The 15,111-nt window shown below is 65.8% G+C and overlaps 2 protein-coding genes across 2 annotated transcripts; one reads left to right on the forward strand and one right to left on the reverse strand.

Annotated features, from left to right (window-relative positions):
- The first annotated feature begins 9 nt into the window (after positions 1-9).
- GPRIN1 (G protein regulated inducer of neurite outgrowth 1) lies at positions 10-2,268 on the forward strand. Its single transcript, XM_068959545.1, has one exon. It carries the CDS (start codon positions 67-69, stop codon positions 1,156-1,158), a length of 1,092 nt encoding a protein of 363 aa, XP_068815646.1. The 5' UTR covers positions 10-66; the 3' UTR covers positions 1,159-2,268.
- A 1,284-nt stretch (positions 2,269-3,552) lies between these two features.
- Positions 3,553-14,845, reverse strand: CDHR2 (cadherin related family member 2). The gene is made up of 33 exons (XM_068959226.1): positions 14,730-14,845; positions 14,563-14,642; positions 13,878-13,936; positions 13,436-13,501; positions 13,174-13,313; positions 12,721-12,774; positions 12,399-12,488; positions 11,772-11,861; positions 11,053-11,175; positions 10,832-10,975; positions 10,615-10,690; positions 10,336-10,442; positions 10,026-10,256; positions 9,779-9,934; positions 9,384-9,551; positions 9,044-9,105; positions 8,693-8,933; positions 8,354-8,590; positions 7,995-8,064; positions 7,289-7,903; positions 6,944-7,015; positions 6,484-6,533; positions 6,217-6,368; positions 5,864-5,966; positions 5,695-5,783; positions 5,264-5,347; positions 5,015-5,092; positions 4,867-4,927; positions 4,639-4,763; positions 4,393-4,506; positions 4,145-4,222; positions 3,985-4,045; positions 3,553-3,770 (listed from the first exon to the last, which is right to left on the reverse strand). The coding sequence occupies exons 3-33, from the start codon at positions 13,921-13,923 to the stop codon at positions 3,651-3,653; spliced, it is 3,903 nt and encodes a 1,300-aa protein (XP_068815327.1). The 5' UTR covers positions 13,924-13,936; positions 14,563-14,642; positions 14,730-14,845; the 3' UTR covers positions 3,553-3,650.
- Between the last annotated feature and the right edge of the window lie 266 nt (positions 14,846-15,111).

The raw sequence follows: 15,111 nt of genomic DNA on the forward strand, positions 1-15,111 counted from the left end.
GCCGTGGGCTGCCCGCCGGCGGGCGACCGCCTGCCCGGCGCCCGCTGCGCCGCGGGGGACCGTGCCATGAGGAACTGCTGCGCTGCCGAGCTGGAGGCCCAGGGCAGCGCAGAGGGCCCGGCGGGAACGGCTCCCGGTGCGGAGACGCGGGGCCAGAGCCCGGCCCCCGCGGGGAGCTGCGGGGCACAGCGCGGCAGCCCGGCCCCTGCCTGCGGTCCCGGCGGCCAGGCGGACAAAGCCGCCCCTGAGCCCTGCCTCAAGGCGCCTGGCAAGGATGCGGGGAGCATGCCGGCTCCCGCCAAGCACGTGGCGTTTCGGGAGCCTGCCGGAGGAGCTGAGCCGCCCGCCTGCGCCCCGACGCACGGCCAGCAGCGGTCCCGGGACGAGGGCCCCCCGGCCACGTTGCCGGAGCCCGCCGGTGCCGCGGGGAGTGAGGCTGGGCCGAGCGCGGCTGGAGCCCTGGCGCAGGGCAGAGCAGAGGGGAGCCCAGCCCCGGGGCCGGGTGCGGAGAGCGGCCAGCAACCCCGGACTGCAAAGCTGCTGTGCGAGAGCTACTCGTTTGAGGTGACCCCACCGCAGGATGCCGGGACGCAGGACACGGGGACGCAAGTGGACAGCCGAGCGTCCCTGGTGTCGGTGGCCTTGAGCCCCATGAGTCCCCCGGATGGGGCGGGCGCGTTCACCTTCCCCAAGAGAGAGCCAGGTTCCTCTGCCCTGCAGCCGGTGCCCTCCAAGAAGGACGCGGAGATGCAGGTGTCCATGCCCGTGGAGACCCGCTCGGTGGCCACGGGGCCCATGACGCCGGTGGCTAAGTCCCCGCAGGCCTCGTACCCCGAGGTGCACGTGAAGGGGGTGGTGGAGGAGGCTTCGGAGCCCATCCGGGAGGTGAGCTGGGACGAGAAGGGGATGACGTGGGAGGTGTACGGGGCCTCCATGGAGGTGGAGGTGCTGGGCATGGCCATCCAGAAGCACCTGGAGAAGCAGATCGAAGAGCACGGGCGGCAGGTGGTGATGACGCCGCAGAGCACCCGGGCCAGCTCCGTCAAGGGGGCCCCCCGCAAAGGCGAGGCGAAGAGGCAGCCCAGCGTCTTTCGGGCCCTGCTGCAGAACGTCCGGCGGCCGCGGTGCTGCTCCCGCGCTGGCCCTGCCATGGAGTGAGCCGGTGCCCGCGCTTCCGGGAGAGGGGCGCCGCAGGGTTTCTCGGGCGACGTGGGGCGTCCAGGGACGCGAGGGGCTCCCCGGCCTGGGGCTGCCATCCTGCTTGGGTCACCCGCTGCCAGGCAGGCAGCTCCTGGCGGCTGCTCGCCAGGCTTTGCCGTCCCGAGACGCCTGCTGCCGGCGTGCACGCCTCCTGGGGCCGGTGCTGGAGCGCTGCACGCTGGGACGAGGTGTCTCCGCCACTGCAAGGGTGGGAGCAGCCCAGGGTCCCCCTCGGCCCAGCCCCTGCGGCTCTGTTGGGGGGTCCGGCTGCCCAGGGTGCAAGACGGGAGGTGCCCTGGGAGCCAGCCCTGCTCTCTCCCTGGCCCTGGGCGCGGGGACGGAGCTGGGCGGCGTTCCTCAGCGCATGAGGAAGCGCCCAGCTCCTTCCAGCCGGAGGAGGCTGCCTCCTAGGACACGTCTCCTGCCTCCAGCACGGCTCCAGCCACCGCTTAGGGTGGGGAACAGGCAGGTCGCTGCTGTCTCCCCGCAGCTTTGCCCTCGCTCGCGCCCCAGGTGGGAACTTTGCCCCCCGTGCTGCAGAGATGCTGGCGCCCCGCGGGGCAGCGGGGAGCCGCTGCCAGCTCTGCTGCGCCTGCGCGAGGCTCGGCCGCGCTCTGCCAAGCGCCCTGGCTTCTCCCGGGTGCTCCTGCCCTCGGGCCTGCGGCTACGTACGTGCGGGTGCCCGAGGCACGGCCGTTTTGCCCCATCCTCACCGCCAGGGCAATGCACCCTGCTGCCGCGCCGTCCCCGAGCCGCGGGCGCCCGGGAGCGGGAGGACGTGGCCCTGCAGCGCCCCGTGGGCCTCCCACGCGCCTGCGGGAGGCACGGTGGGACCAGCCGCCCCTGCGGTGTTGAGCTCCGGTGGTTGGGGCCGTTGCCGCTTGTCCCCGTCATCGTGGGGACCGTCCCCGCAGCCCCCTGCCCGGGGACGTGTCCGAGCGTCCCGGCTGCGGGCAGGGCGCAGGGCCGGTCCTCGTCGCGCCTGGCAGGGGGATGGAGCCCGTGCCGCCGGCCGCCCGCCGGGGGCCCCGTGCGGAGGCTGGCGCCGGTCCTGCTCCCGGGCCGAGGGGTCGCAGCCGGGAGCGCCGTCGCCGAAGACGCCCTGCGCGCCCGCCGAGGTGCCCCGCGCCGCGACTGCGCGTGCCTCCGCGCGGCCGGCCTGCCCAGCTCGCCGCCGCTCTCCCCGGGCGGCAGCTGGCCCGCTCCGGCTGCCCAACGCCACCGCTTTTTACAGCTGGGGTTTTACAGGGAAGGGGCGGGAGGGGGGCTTTTATTGAAGCGTGTTTGCGTTTTTGGAGCTTTTTAAGAGACACTTTTCAGCCGTGCGTGTGCTGCCTGGAGCCACCTCCTGCGCGGTGGCCTGCGGGCCCGCGGCCCTCTGTGGAAACACTTTTCCTATGTTCCCTGGGCCCTGCCAGGGTGCCCGGGGTGGGCGGTGGGCTCCCAGCGCCGCCCCGGCCCCCTCCTTCCTTCCTGCAGCCTGCCCCACGCCGAGGACGGGCCCCAGGGAGCCAGCCAGGGCCGCGTGTGGGCTAGGGAGGGAGCCCCTCATCCCCGCGCCAAAGGGCGAGCCAGCGCCCCGGCCCGGCACCGCGAGCTGCTGGGGTGAGCGGGGCCGGAGGCTCGTCCGCGCGGCGCGGCGCGGCTCCCCCCGCGCGCTGGAAGGACGCGACCCCTCAGCGGCAGGAGGGGCTGGGGGCTGCCCCGTCCGCCGCGGGCAGCTGCTTCCCCCAAACTCCCGGCGTACATCCTGGGCTGGCATTGAGCCGGAGGAGCCGGCTCCGGCCGCGTCTCGCCCTGGGGGGGCCGTGAAAGGCTCCCTCAAGCAGCAGCCTGCCGCCGGGGGGGACGCGCGCGGTGCCCCGGCCCGAGGGGCTGGGGTCGGGGCCGTCCCCCGCTGCCCCGCGCTGCCCCGTCCTCACCCTCCGGGCCCTGCGCTGGCCCGTGCGACGCTGAGCCGCGGCGCACAGGCACGGCCAATTCACCACCTACTTTCTTCTTTTTCCTCTTCTTTTCTTTTTCTGGTGGGGGGAGGAGGGTGGCGGTGGGGGGTGACTAAACTTGTCGACGTGGATGTTGGGTAATAAAACCTTGCACAAAACCGCTGCTGGGGGCTGCCTGCACCTCCATGCCCTGGGGCCGACGGGAGAGCGGGGCAGCCCCAGCGAGGGGCCTGGGGGCAGCGAGACCCCCCTCGGGCTCCTGTGTGCCCTGAAACCAGCACCTGCTGGCCAGGGGGAAGCACCAGGAGAGATGGCAGGGCTTGACGCGTGTTCCCAGCGGGGCGCTGGCTGGGCCCCGCGCTGGCTGGCCCCCTCAGGCACCGCTGGGCAGACGGGCTGACTCAGGTGGGACAAGGTGGGACAGGTTTATTGTTGGCATCTGAGGACACCGTCACTAAAGCAGCTGCCTGAGTCCCGCTCTGGCCCAGCTGCCACCTGTGCGCCCACTCACAAGTCCGTGGTGGTGAAGGCATCGTTAATGAATGCTACTTTGCTGGGTTTCTGCAGGTGCAGGGCAGCCGCCAGTGCCTCGTCAGCAGTGGTGTCCACGAGCCACGCTTTGCCCTTCTGTGGGAGGGAGGAGAGCGCAGCTGGAGGTGGGGACGGGGACAAGGACATTTCCCCCCCAGGAGCTGGGGGTTGTCAAGGGGATGGAGAGAAGAGCACACAAGGGGTCTGAAAGCCCGTGTGCTACAGCAGAAAGGAGCAGGGCTGGGCAGAATGGGAGGGGATTCGGGGGCAGGACTCCCTGCTAGGCACCGGCAGCTCTTTGCACACTCACCTTGGCCTTGGGGGTATCGTCCCCGGCTGCATTTACTAGGTTTTCATCCAATGAATTCATGCTGGGGAGAGTAGAGGGCATGGGTTAAAAGATGGCCCGGGCAGAGCCAGGACGCAGGGTGATGGCCCCATGGCCTCTGAGACCTGCCCAGAGAGCTCACCTGGCCAGAGAGCAGGAGTCCTCGTGGAAGCCCAGATCGTGGGAGGGATCGAGGGAGAGGTTGAGCACGGGGTTCGCCCTGGCAAAGGATGGGTGGCAGGTGAGTGACAGCCCTGCAGCACTGTGGGGACAGCCCAGGGCAGGCGCGTCCCCCAGACAGGGGTTATGACAGTGAGTGCTGACAGTGAGTTGCTGGTTGCAGCCCCTAGCCTGGGCTGTCCCCTCCTGCTGCAAAGAGCCCGCACTCACCCCTCAGCATTGTACTGGTTGGTCCCGGGGATGCCTGGTCCCTGCTGCACCATGGCAGGGGTGAGCGTCGTGGCAGCCTTCAGAGCCTTCATTGCGTTCAGCTTCCTCTTGAAGCTGCAAAGCCCAAGGACGGGGAGGGTGAGAAAGGCAAGGTTGGAGCTGGAGCACTGGGATGTGCATGGGCAGCAAGGAGGAGGGCAGCGGTGATGCTGGAGGAAGCATGACTGGGTGCAGGCTGTGCACTACCTCCTGGTGGTGAGAACCAAGGCCAGAATCATGATGAGGATGAAGAGGAGTATGAATGCTGCCAGCCCTGCGATGACACCAATCAGCTCCTTCTCCTTGTCGGGCTTCGTCACCTCGCCGGGGCCCTGGCACAGAGCAGAGGTGAGGGCACAGCCCTGGGCAGTGGGCCATGTGGCCCAGCATGGGACTGGTGCCCTCTCCCTGTGCCCCCTGCCCTGCCCCACTCACGATGACGGCCAGGCCCAGAGTCACCAGCTGCGTCAAGACCTGAGAGTTGCTCTGTAGGAGCCTGCCAAGGGCAAGCAGAGAGGTGAGGCAGCCGGGCCGGGCTGGGTGAGCGGGTGCTGCCCGCACGGCCCCCTCCCCAGGAACTCACACGCTTAGCTGGTTGACTTGCAATGCGGTGCCGTTGCTGTAGACAAAGTACACCTCCATCACAGACTTGGCTTGAGCCCTGCAGCAGTGAGGGGCGCGGGGTAAGCAGGGTGCCAGGGTGCGGGGCACAAGCCCTGCCCTGGGCCAACCCCCACCCCGAGCTGCCACCACAATGTCACAATGTCCCCTCTCCCCTGCCCGCTCCCTCCACATGTGCAGGCCCAGGCGGCCCCCACCCCAGTCAGCTCACCGGGAGGCACGGGAGGTGCGGGCGTTCTCCTGGGTCCGGATGGCCACCACATAGACCTGTGCCTTGGTCGCCATGGTCAGCGCCCTAGAAGCAGTGGGGATGCAGGGAGCCTGGGCCAGATGTCCTGCCACTGTGCTTTCAGGCACGGGGAGCAGCTAGACCCCCTGAAGCCTCCAGCTTCAGTGGGGATCCCCTCCCCAGACTACCACCTGCCCCATCTCCTTTGCTCCCAGTGAGGCTGGAAGAGACCAGGGCTGTGGGTGCCAGCTCCATAGCACAGCTCACAGTGCTTTCAGGGGGCTGGGTGAGGAGGGAGCTGCCCTGCAGGCCAAGGGGCACCCATGTGCCCATGTCTGCCACGCTGCATGGGGTACTTGACATCCCCACTGGGCACAACACACCCTCCCCATCACAGGCCAAGTGTCCCTTACAGTTTAATACTGTCCAAGTTACTCTGGACTTCATCCACTGGGATCACGAACTGGAGGACAACTAGGTAGCTCTGATCCACTGTGAAGATCTGCGTGGGGAGAGCAGGGGTGAATGGCGCTGGGCAGGGTGCAGGGCGTCCCTGGACAGGGGGACAGGGGTGACACTCACATCTAGCACAGTCTGCGTTGTGTGCACCGGTGCCTTGTCATCCTTGGCCTCCACCGTCACCTGGTACTGCCCCTTCAGTGAGGCGTCGAGGTTGCTGGCCACCCTGGGAGGACAGGACATCAGTGATCCCACTGGGCTGCACAGGACATCCCCAGGTACCACCATCCCCTGAGCTCCACCGCACCGCTGTGCCCAGAGCAGGACCCCTGGGACTCCTTCAGCTCTTTACCAGCCTGCACTGGTAAAGCCCTTGCTTTTGCCCCTGCCTTGGCAGCAGGTAGGACTGAAGCTGCACAGGAACAGACCCAATCCCATGCTCCCCCCTCCCCCCTGGCCCAGACCCATGGCGTTACTGGATGCTCCCGATGTAGGTGTCCTGCTCAGCCGTGGTCACCACCTTGAAGAGGTTCTCAAAAGGCCGACTGATGCCGTTGTCCTGCACGAGCACCACGCTGAGGATGGAGAAGATGATGACTCCCCCAGCCTCCGAGTCGGCATCCTTGGCCTGTTGGCACAGAGCATGGCAGGAGCACGGGTGGGAATGACCCGCAGCCTGGCCAGGGCAGGGACGGATGAGCCCAAATCCACAGACAGACAGATGCATGCACACAGCTCCTCACCTTCACTACAGCCACTTCTAGGTTCACAGGAGAGATGTCAGGGACGACCACTGCCAGGGATGGATGGACAGAGAGTGAGGCCATGCCAGTGTGCAGCCAGGCTTGCTGCAGATCCTGTTCCCCCCACACCCCAGGGCTCAGAGATGGCAGGCAGAGCTCTAGGCGTCCCTGCACTGCCCTCAGCCCTGAGGAGAAAGCCACAGCCCTCACGAAAAGCATTAACTAATCCCACACTAGAGCCCGCATATCTCCTAGCCCTGCCCTGCCCCCCACTTCTGGCAGTGGCTGGAAGTGCCCAGGAGGGGAACAGTTTTGGGGAAAGGACCCTGCTGCCAGGGAGCAAGGCAGAGTCATGCCAACGCTGTGCCAACGTGTACAGGTGTGTGCGCACGTGCACATGCACATGCAGATGCAGACAGGAGCACATGGCACGCAGCACCTACGGAGCCCGGCTGCTCACCGAACGTCTCGGAGATGGGCAGGAAAACCGGTGCGTTGTCGTTTATATCAGTGATGAGGATCTCCAGGGTTTCTGCAGAGGCCCCAAAAGCAGAGCTCTGGTTACGGACAGCATTCCTGCAGTGATCTCCTCCACACCTCCCTGCACGGATAGGAGCCCCTTCCTCCCAGTAGGCTCAGGCCCCTGCCACAGGGACCAAAAGGGGTAGGGATGTCCTCCCTCCATCCCCAAACTGGCCAGCTCCCTCCCTGCTCCTCACGGCTCCTCCTGGGGGGCTGGAGAGGCAGGTCCCACCTCCCTCTGTTCCCTGGCCACAGTGGGAGGAGAGGGGTGCGGGCGCTGTACCATTCTGGCTATAGCGGTTGCCCTTCTCGGTGTACACGTCTTCAGCCCGCAGCATGAGCACCACCACATCGCACAGCTCGTAGTCAATGTCCGAGCTGTTCACCAGCACCGAGCCATTGGGTGCCAGCACAAACCAGTCCCTGCACACCTCCCCAGCACTGATCGCCCCTTTGAAGCAGGTGACTCCCAGCTCTTCGAAGACCAGCAAGTGGTTGGTGTCCGGGTCGGAGCCGACCACGGTGCAGACCAGGCCCTCCTGCGTGCCATTCTCGCTCACGCTCACGTCCTGTGGCAAGGTTGGCAGGATGGTGGGGGGCTCATCATTGACGTCTAGGACGTAGACCACTACTGAGACATTGGCGGTGTCCCCCAGGCTGTCTGCCGCTGTATTCTCTGCAAGTACCACCAGGGAGAAGAACTTCTGCTGCAAGCTCTCGTAGTCCAGGGACACATCGGGGTCCAGGGACAGCTGTCCGCTGTAGTTCCCTGGCCCCAGGCGGGAAGAGCGGATCAGAAAGTTGCTGGAGCCATTGCCGCTCTGAAGCAGGAAAGAAATGCGGGAATTGATGTCCGTCTTGTCAGCATCTGTGGCCTCCACGTTGCCCACAAAGGACCCTGCAGACAGAGACAGACACTCGTTTCATGGCCAGCAGGCACCAACCCCAGACCCATATACGTCCCACGGGCCTGGCCATGTGGCTCCTACCTGCAGAGCCTTCAAAGACGGAGAACTTATAGGACTGGTTGAGGAACATGGGCGCGTTGTCATTCACATCCTGCAGGAGATAAAGACCATGGGCACGGCTGCTCTTGGAGACAGGAGGTCCCTCAGCAGGCTGGGGGACAGGAACACAGATCCCTGCCCCGCTGCAGGCAGGAGGCACAAAAGCCTTTTCCTATCTCCCTGCATCAACCATTCCCTCTGCCCCCACACAAAGCTTGAGGACGTGGTGCCCTTGCTATGGCCAGGGACCCCACGTGCCTTCCCTTGTCCGTGCATTAGCTTGATCACAGCCACTAGCCCACGCCTGCCCCAGCATTTCCTTGCCAGTGCCCAGGGCTCACCCCCACAGTGATGGTGACGTTGACAGAGGTGCTGAGCTGTGGCGTGCCCAGGTCGTGCACCTCCACCGTCACCACCATCCGCCCACGGTCATCATCCAAAGCCTCGCGGTCCAGGAGTCCCTCATTGTGCATCTCACCCGTGACCGCATCAATGGTGAAGTTGGCACTGAATGGCCCTGGCAAGATCTTGAAGTGCAACTCGCTGTTGGGGGTGCCAGGCTCATCGTTGTCTATGGCCTGAAAAGAGATGACAGGAAGGCCGGGGGGCACCTCCAGGAGAGGCCCTGCCTCCTCTCCAACAGTCACCAGGTCATCCCCTCCACCTCAGGCTGCACATACCAGGATCTGCACGCTGACGTTCTGCCCCTCGTTCACGGAGATGAAGTAGGAGCCGGTGACGACGGGGGGGTTGTCATTGGCATCCAGCACAGTGATCTCCAGCAGTGTGGACCCTGTCAGGTTGCCCCCATCTTTGGCCTGGAGGTTGGCATAATAGAGGGAGCGAGTCTCGCGGTCCAGCCAGCTCCCGTTGCGCACCAGCACGGCCCCGTTTGTGGCGTTCACCATGAAGACTTCCCGGCTGCGGCACACACAGGCCTGTTACTGGGGCTCAGAGCTGGAGGCAGCTGCTGCCCCACAGCCCCCTCACCAGGCTGACACCTGGTTGCAGGTGGCTATGCCCCTACGTACACACTCTCTGGGAAGAGCTGGTAGGTGATCTGGCCCAGGATACCGCTATCTGGATCATAGGCCTAAAATCGAGAGAGGGAAATGTCAGGTGAATCTGACTCAGCCCCCAGGGCAGTGATTAATCCAGGGCACCAGAGGGGTACCTGCTGCTGGGAGCTGGCACCCCAAAAATAGACACTGGGACCCGCTTTCTGTGTGCTTGCTGGCACTATCTCTTTCCCATGTGCACGACGAAATCAGTGCCCCTGTGCAAACCTAGCTGTGCCCATGCCAGTGAGCTGCAGCGGCAGGCACAGCATGGGGGACATGAACAGCGCCTGTTCCCTCCCCGGCACCTGACCCTGATGCCTGGGGAGATGATGGTGCCGGCGACACTGTTCTCCACCACGCTTAGGCTGTAAACAGTCTGGGGGAACTCGGGGATGTGGTCGTTGCTGTCGATGAGGTTGATGGTCACAGTGGCCATGGAGCAGCAGTCTGTGGGGTTCCCTGTGTCATTAGCAACGATCTGCAGCAGGGAGAAGAGACGGTGTCACGTACGGGTCCCAAAGGACAGAAAAGAGACCCATTACAGTTTGGCCCAGCTCCCTCGAACCGAACAAGCTCCCAGGCAAAGAGTTACATTCTGCCTTTGCCTCTGAACCCTGCCCGGGAAGAGTCATGTCCCCGCTGTGCCCCAGCATGTGCAGGGAGACGGGGCTGTCCCCCATGGTGAGCCAGCCCTGCAGGTCCCACCTCCACCACCATGACATGGCTTATTTCGTAGTCCACAGACAGTGAATCTTGCACCAGGATCTGGACTTCCCCCGTGCCCACAATCTTCTTGGGGGAGACAAAGAAGGCGCTGGCATTCGGACCTTGCAGGTACAGCTCAAAACTGCTATTGACGCCCTGCCAGAGAGAGATGTGCAAGAGCGAGGGTGGGTGGCTGAGCGCCCCAGAGCCCCTGTACCCAGCCCAGCCCCAAGGATGGGCTCCCAACCTTGTCAGGGTCATGTGTGACGATATCGAGTCCAGACACAGCCACGTTGGAGGAGGTGTGCTCCACGATGCTGCCCGTGAAGTTGCTCTGGGCATCAGCAGAGAAGTTGCAGCTGGAGAGGGAGCAGAGGTAGAACTGAGGCTTGTTGTCGTTGATATCAGTCACGGTGACCGTCACCTGCGTGCTGGTCTCGGCCACATTGCCATAGATGTCCAGGTTCTTCTCGCGTGCCTGCACAGGAGGGGAGAGAGGGTCAGACGGTCCCGAGGGGAGGAAGAGGATGGGGGTCCCCTCACTGCCTCCTACTCACCGTGACTTCCAGCAGCAGCACTTCGTTTGGGAGCTGCTCCCGGTCCAGGGAGCCAGTCACAGTGATAGTGCCCGTCATGGCATTGATAGCAAAAGGGATGCTGGCATCTAGGGAAGGGGACAGTGGGAAGCAGCCACAGCCACTGGGAAACAGAGGTCTAGCCCTCTCTCTGCCAGTGGGGCAGGCTAGTGATTCCCATGAGCCACCAGTCCCCACGATGCCCCTCACCGCCTGGTCACCTGCCCGTGCCCATCCCATCCTGTCCCACACCTCACTCACTGGTGATGCTGTAGGAGATTTCATCATTCACTCCTGTGTCTCTGTCAATAGCGGTGATGGTCAGCACGGTGGTGCCCTGCCAGGACACAGCCATGAGGGCAGGACCCAAGATGTCTCTACCTCATGCCATGCCTGGCAGCTCAGAAACCCCTGACTGTTAGAGTCCCGGGGACGGGCTGTGGCAGGGGCAGACCATCGGGGTGGGTAGGCTCCTTACCAGAGGGCAGTTCTCCGGCACAGAGCCGGAGTAAGGCTCATTGAGGAACCACGGGTTGAGGTTGGGCAAGTCACGGACAGTCACAGACAAGTAGGTCGTGCTCTGCTGGAAGGTCAGCACCCCGTGCAGCAGCCCCCCGCCATCCTGGGGAGCAGAGCGCCCGTCAGCCCCGCAGCACCTTTTCCTGCCAGCCCGACACCCCCAGCCTGGCCAGCCCCCACCTTGGCGACGATCTTGATCTGGTAAAAGGTGTTCAAGGCATAGTCCAGCGAGCCATTGAGCACCACGCTCCCGTTGGGCAGGATGTAGAAGAGCCAATGATTCTTCGTGTTGTCCGGGATCACCTGGGCAGGGGATGGCACCCTTTGTCACCAAGGCACGGAGCAGAGGTGCCCGAGCAGAGATTGGGGCACAACCTCCACCCTTCTGCCAGACTTGGCCACAGGAAGCCCATGGGCCATGGGGACATTCACTGCCTGGGTTGTTCCCAGCTCGCAACCCCATTGCAGGAGCTGGCATGTTGCACTCATTCCTCAGGGGGTGCAGAGCCAGCCTTCCTGGCTCAATATGTACTCCTGCTCCCCAGGGCTGTGTGGCTGCCCCTGGCCAGGTCGCCCAGTGCCTCTGCCCCATGGAGGTGGCTTATGGGTGGGTTTCGGGTATGGTGTGCCCAGCTGCATGACGCACTGCTGCTCTCTAGCGGGCATAGACCCTCTCAGTGCCTGGGAGCAGGCAGGCTGAACGGGGTGGGGGCAGATGCCAGGGCTTGCCATGGCCCACATGGTCAAGACAAGCCAGGTTCTTTGCATGGGGGCAGAGAGCTTGCTAGGGAGGGGGCCAGCAGCTCCCTAGGGCCGCTAGCATCCTCTTGCCCCCCTCCCCAACCACAGCATACTGGAGCCCGCAGCCAGGGCAATGCCCGGGGCACCCCAGAGCTCACCTCCTCAATGCTATAGCTGACTTTGGAGGCGTTCCCAGTGTCGCTGTCGTTGGCTGACACCGTGTAGATGATGCTGTCGGCTGTCATGTTCTGGAGACACAAGGCAAGCAGTGGTGGCATCGCCCAGGAGGGCAGGGGAAGTGGCACTGAGCCTGACCCCGCCAGCCCTAGCCTGGGGTGCCTCGGCCCTGTGGGACTGCTTGGTGTTGTGGGCTGCACAGGGCTGAGCTGCTGTCCCTGCTCACGCCGAGCGGGGGGCCAGATCTAGGTTCCCCCTCACCTTCTGTGGGGCTTCCTAGGAGCCAGGGCTGTGACCATCGGGGAGGGTCAGGCTCAGACCCATAGCCTGTCTGCACCCCGAACCGGCCTCACCCCAGCCTGGGTGGAGAGGTGGCTCAGGCACTCCCTGATCGACTCATGGCAAGGGCAGAGTCCCAGCCCTCCCCAGCGCCCAGGCCTGGCACGGAGGCACCCACCCAGGAACAGCCCTGGCACGTGCTGCTCCAAGATCCAGCCTTCCCCGGTGCGCAGTCACCCCCTCCCAGGTTCGCAGTCACCCTGCTTCCGGCACACCCATGCCACCGGTGCCAGCCCCGCACGCCTGCCCTCCTCCCTGTGGGAAGCTACCTCCGCAACGGTGGTTTCATACGGCAGGTTCTGGAAGATGGGGGCATTGTCGTTACGGTCCTCCACGATGACCGTCAGTTTTTTGGAGACCTACCGGGAGCAGCGGGCATCAGTGACGGTGCAGAGCAGGGGCAGGGAGATGGGGTGCCCAGGAGAGCTGGGTGCTGCTCCGGCGCCCCACGTCCCCACGGCTCTGCACCCGTCCGGCGGCGCAGCGTTGCCCCGGCACCCTTCACCACTGGTCCTTGTCCACGCTGAGACCCTGCTTGGCCCCAGCTGCTGCCACAGCCACCCCCTGCCACACCGCGACCCCGGCACTCACCGCGTCGTTCTGCCCGTCGGACACTGTGATGGTGAGCGTGAGCCTGGCCAGGGACTGTGGGGACACACATGGAGACACACATGGAGACACACACTCAGTCAGAGCCAGGCAGGGCTCAGTCCTCCCAGCCACCACCCCTGGGTGCGCTGCTCCCCCTGGCCGGCTCTCCCTCCCCGAGCTGGGGTTGGGGGCCAGGGAGCTGGTGGCAAACGTCCCTCGCTCCCTGCCCCAGCCCTGGGCTCCCTGACGTGCACCTCTGCCTGCAGCCTCCAGCCCGTGGCGGTTCCCCCGGCACAGCCCGGAGCTGCCCATGGCCTTGCCCCACGGCAGGGACCCACGGTGCTGCACGAGCAGCTCTCCCAGAGGACTCCTCGCTCTGCTGTCTGTCCCCCCAGAGCCCGCCAGTGCCCGAGATGCCAGCTCACAGCTCGGGGCCGGGGCCTCTGCCCTCACCTCACGGTCCAGGAGGTTCTTGAGCAGCACTTTGCCCGTGTGGGCCTCGACAGAGAAGTAGAAGGCCTCTGACCCACTGATGCTGTAGGTGAGTGGGTCCCCGTCCGCATCAATTGCCTGCAACTGGAAGGCCTCCTCGCCTGGGCACAAGGGCAGCGTCAGCACCCGCCCAGGGCTGCCGGGTGTGGGGGGACGGCTGGGTGCTCCCCCGGCACCCCAGGGCCTCTCCTCATCCGGGCAGCTCTGAAGCTGCCCCACTCACCAATCTTCAGGTCCTCTGGCACGTACACGAGGGTCATGTTGAAGTAGGGGGCTGTGTTCCCTGAAACTGCAGCGAGGACGTGTGCTGAGCACAGCCCTGAGCTGGCCTCTGCCCGGGCCCTGCACCGCAGAGCCAGCAGAGCCTGCCCAGCCCCAGCGCTCAGCTCCTGGAGGTGCTTTGAGTCCCGGGGGGCCAGGGAACCCCCCAGCCTGCTGTTTCTCACCCTCCCTCCTTGTGTCGTCCCCCACCTCCCAGGTCCAGGCCACCCCTGCTCCCTGGGGTAGGAGGATAGCCGCTGGGTCCTCAACACTGGTGCCAAGGGGGTGGGCACCTGTTTTGGGGGTCCCGGCTGCCCTCAAGGAAACAAGGACGAGAGCCGGGGGCCTCAGGCACCTCCAGCGCTTCCCACCCACCCTGGCAAGCCACCAAGCAAAGTCCTCACCTGCCGCCAGGAAGAAGGGGAACAGCACCAGCACGCGCCCTGCCATCCTGCTGGCAAGCCTGCGGGCACACATGGGAGACCCAGCACCTCCGGGTCAGCAGCCGGCCTCTCCCGCCGGCCGCCCCGGCCCCTTCCTGGGGGGCAGCGCCCCAGGCAGGGGGACCCAGCTCGGGTGAGCTGAGCGGGACTGAGTGTACCGGGGAGCAAGACGCCAGGCTCCATGCTGTCCCCAAATCTGTATGGGGCAAGCTGCGCCTGTTCACAGCCCACCACGGGCTCTGGGGCCACGGGCAGCCCCCAGGCACGGGGACAGCCCATCCCGTAAGCCCCGGAGGGCTCGGTTGGCCGGGGGTTCGGCTGTCCCGCCGGGAAGCTGCTGGGGAGAGCCCACGCAGGCGTCCCCCAGGCCCTCCCAGCCCCATGGCGCTGGGATGCTGGAGCCACCCGTGTCCCCAGGCTGCAGCAGCCATTTGGGAGAGCCTGGGATGGGACTGCTGCTCTCCTGGGGTGCCAGGTCCCACCCATAGGAGCCTGGACACGGGGCGCTCGGAGTCCAGGCACAAGCTGTAACACCGCCGCGGCTGCCCCCCTCCTCGGGCCACGGCCCGCAGCTCTTCTCTGCCGCCGGACACCCACCGCCTCCCGTCACCGCTGGACCGCGGGGGCTGGGGCCGGCATCCCTTACCTGCGGCCGGGTCCGCGGGGATGCTGCTGGGCAGCTGCCTGCACCCACACCCTGGCACCGCGGGGGACCTTTGCCTCCTGCTGTAAACAGGTTCATCAATCATTAACTGGAATTAGGGAGTGAGAAATCCATTTTCACCTTCCTCCTTCCTCGAGCTCATCCCCCACCTCCCGGGTCCGGCCTGGCCCCGTGCTCGCTCCTCAGCCGCAGCCCCCCAGCCCCCCGCGCTGGCTGCTGTCCCCGCGGCTCCCGCGGGTGCCAGGAGCGCGGCAGGGCCCACGGCGGGGCGGAGGGACTCCAAGCAGGCCAGGATGGAGGGGACCGCCCTCTGAAATGGGTTGAGGGCACTGGGGATGGACCCTGTCCCCTGGGTCGGGGACAGCTGGCTCCCGCTGGGGCAGGGGGTGAGCGGAGTGGCTGCCGGGGCGGGAGCCCGGGGCCCTGCAGCCCGTGCCTGCTAGCTCCTCTCTCCTTCCTGGGGAGCTCGGGGGGCTCAGCCCGGCCTCCCTGACCTACTTGGGGCCGGCCGGGGACAAGGGCGGATTGTGC

This window comes from Struthio camelus, chromosome 13 (genome assembly GCF_040807025.1).
Source record: "Struthio camelus isolate bStrCam1 chromosome 13, bStrCam1.hap1, whole genome shotgun sequence".
Taxonomy (NCBI): Eukaryota; Metazoa; Chordata; class Aves; order Struthioniformes; family Struthionidae; genus Struthio; species Struthio camelus.

Bases quoted from the DNA above. Each gene is read 5' to 3' on its own strand.
- GPRIN1 (XM_068959545.1), top strand. From the start codon at position 67: ATGAGGAACTGCTGCGCTGCCGAGCTGGAGGCCCAGGGCAGCGCAGAG.
- CDHR2 (XM_068959226.1), bottom strand. From the start codon at position 13,923: ATGGCAGGGCGCGTGCTGGTGCTGTTCCCCTTCTTCCTGGCGGCAG. The intron at 10,443-10,614 runs GTGAGTGAGGTG...CCCCTTCCCTAG, and splicing joins AATCTCCTACAGCATCACCA to ATGCCAGCATCCCTTTTGCT. The intron at 4,507-4,638 runs GTAGTGCACAGC...TGGGCTTTGCAG, and splicing joins TTGGTTCTCACCACCAGGAG to CTTCAAGAGGAAGCTGAACG.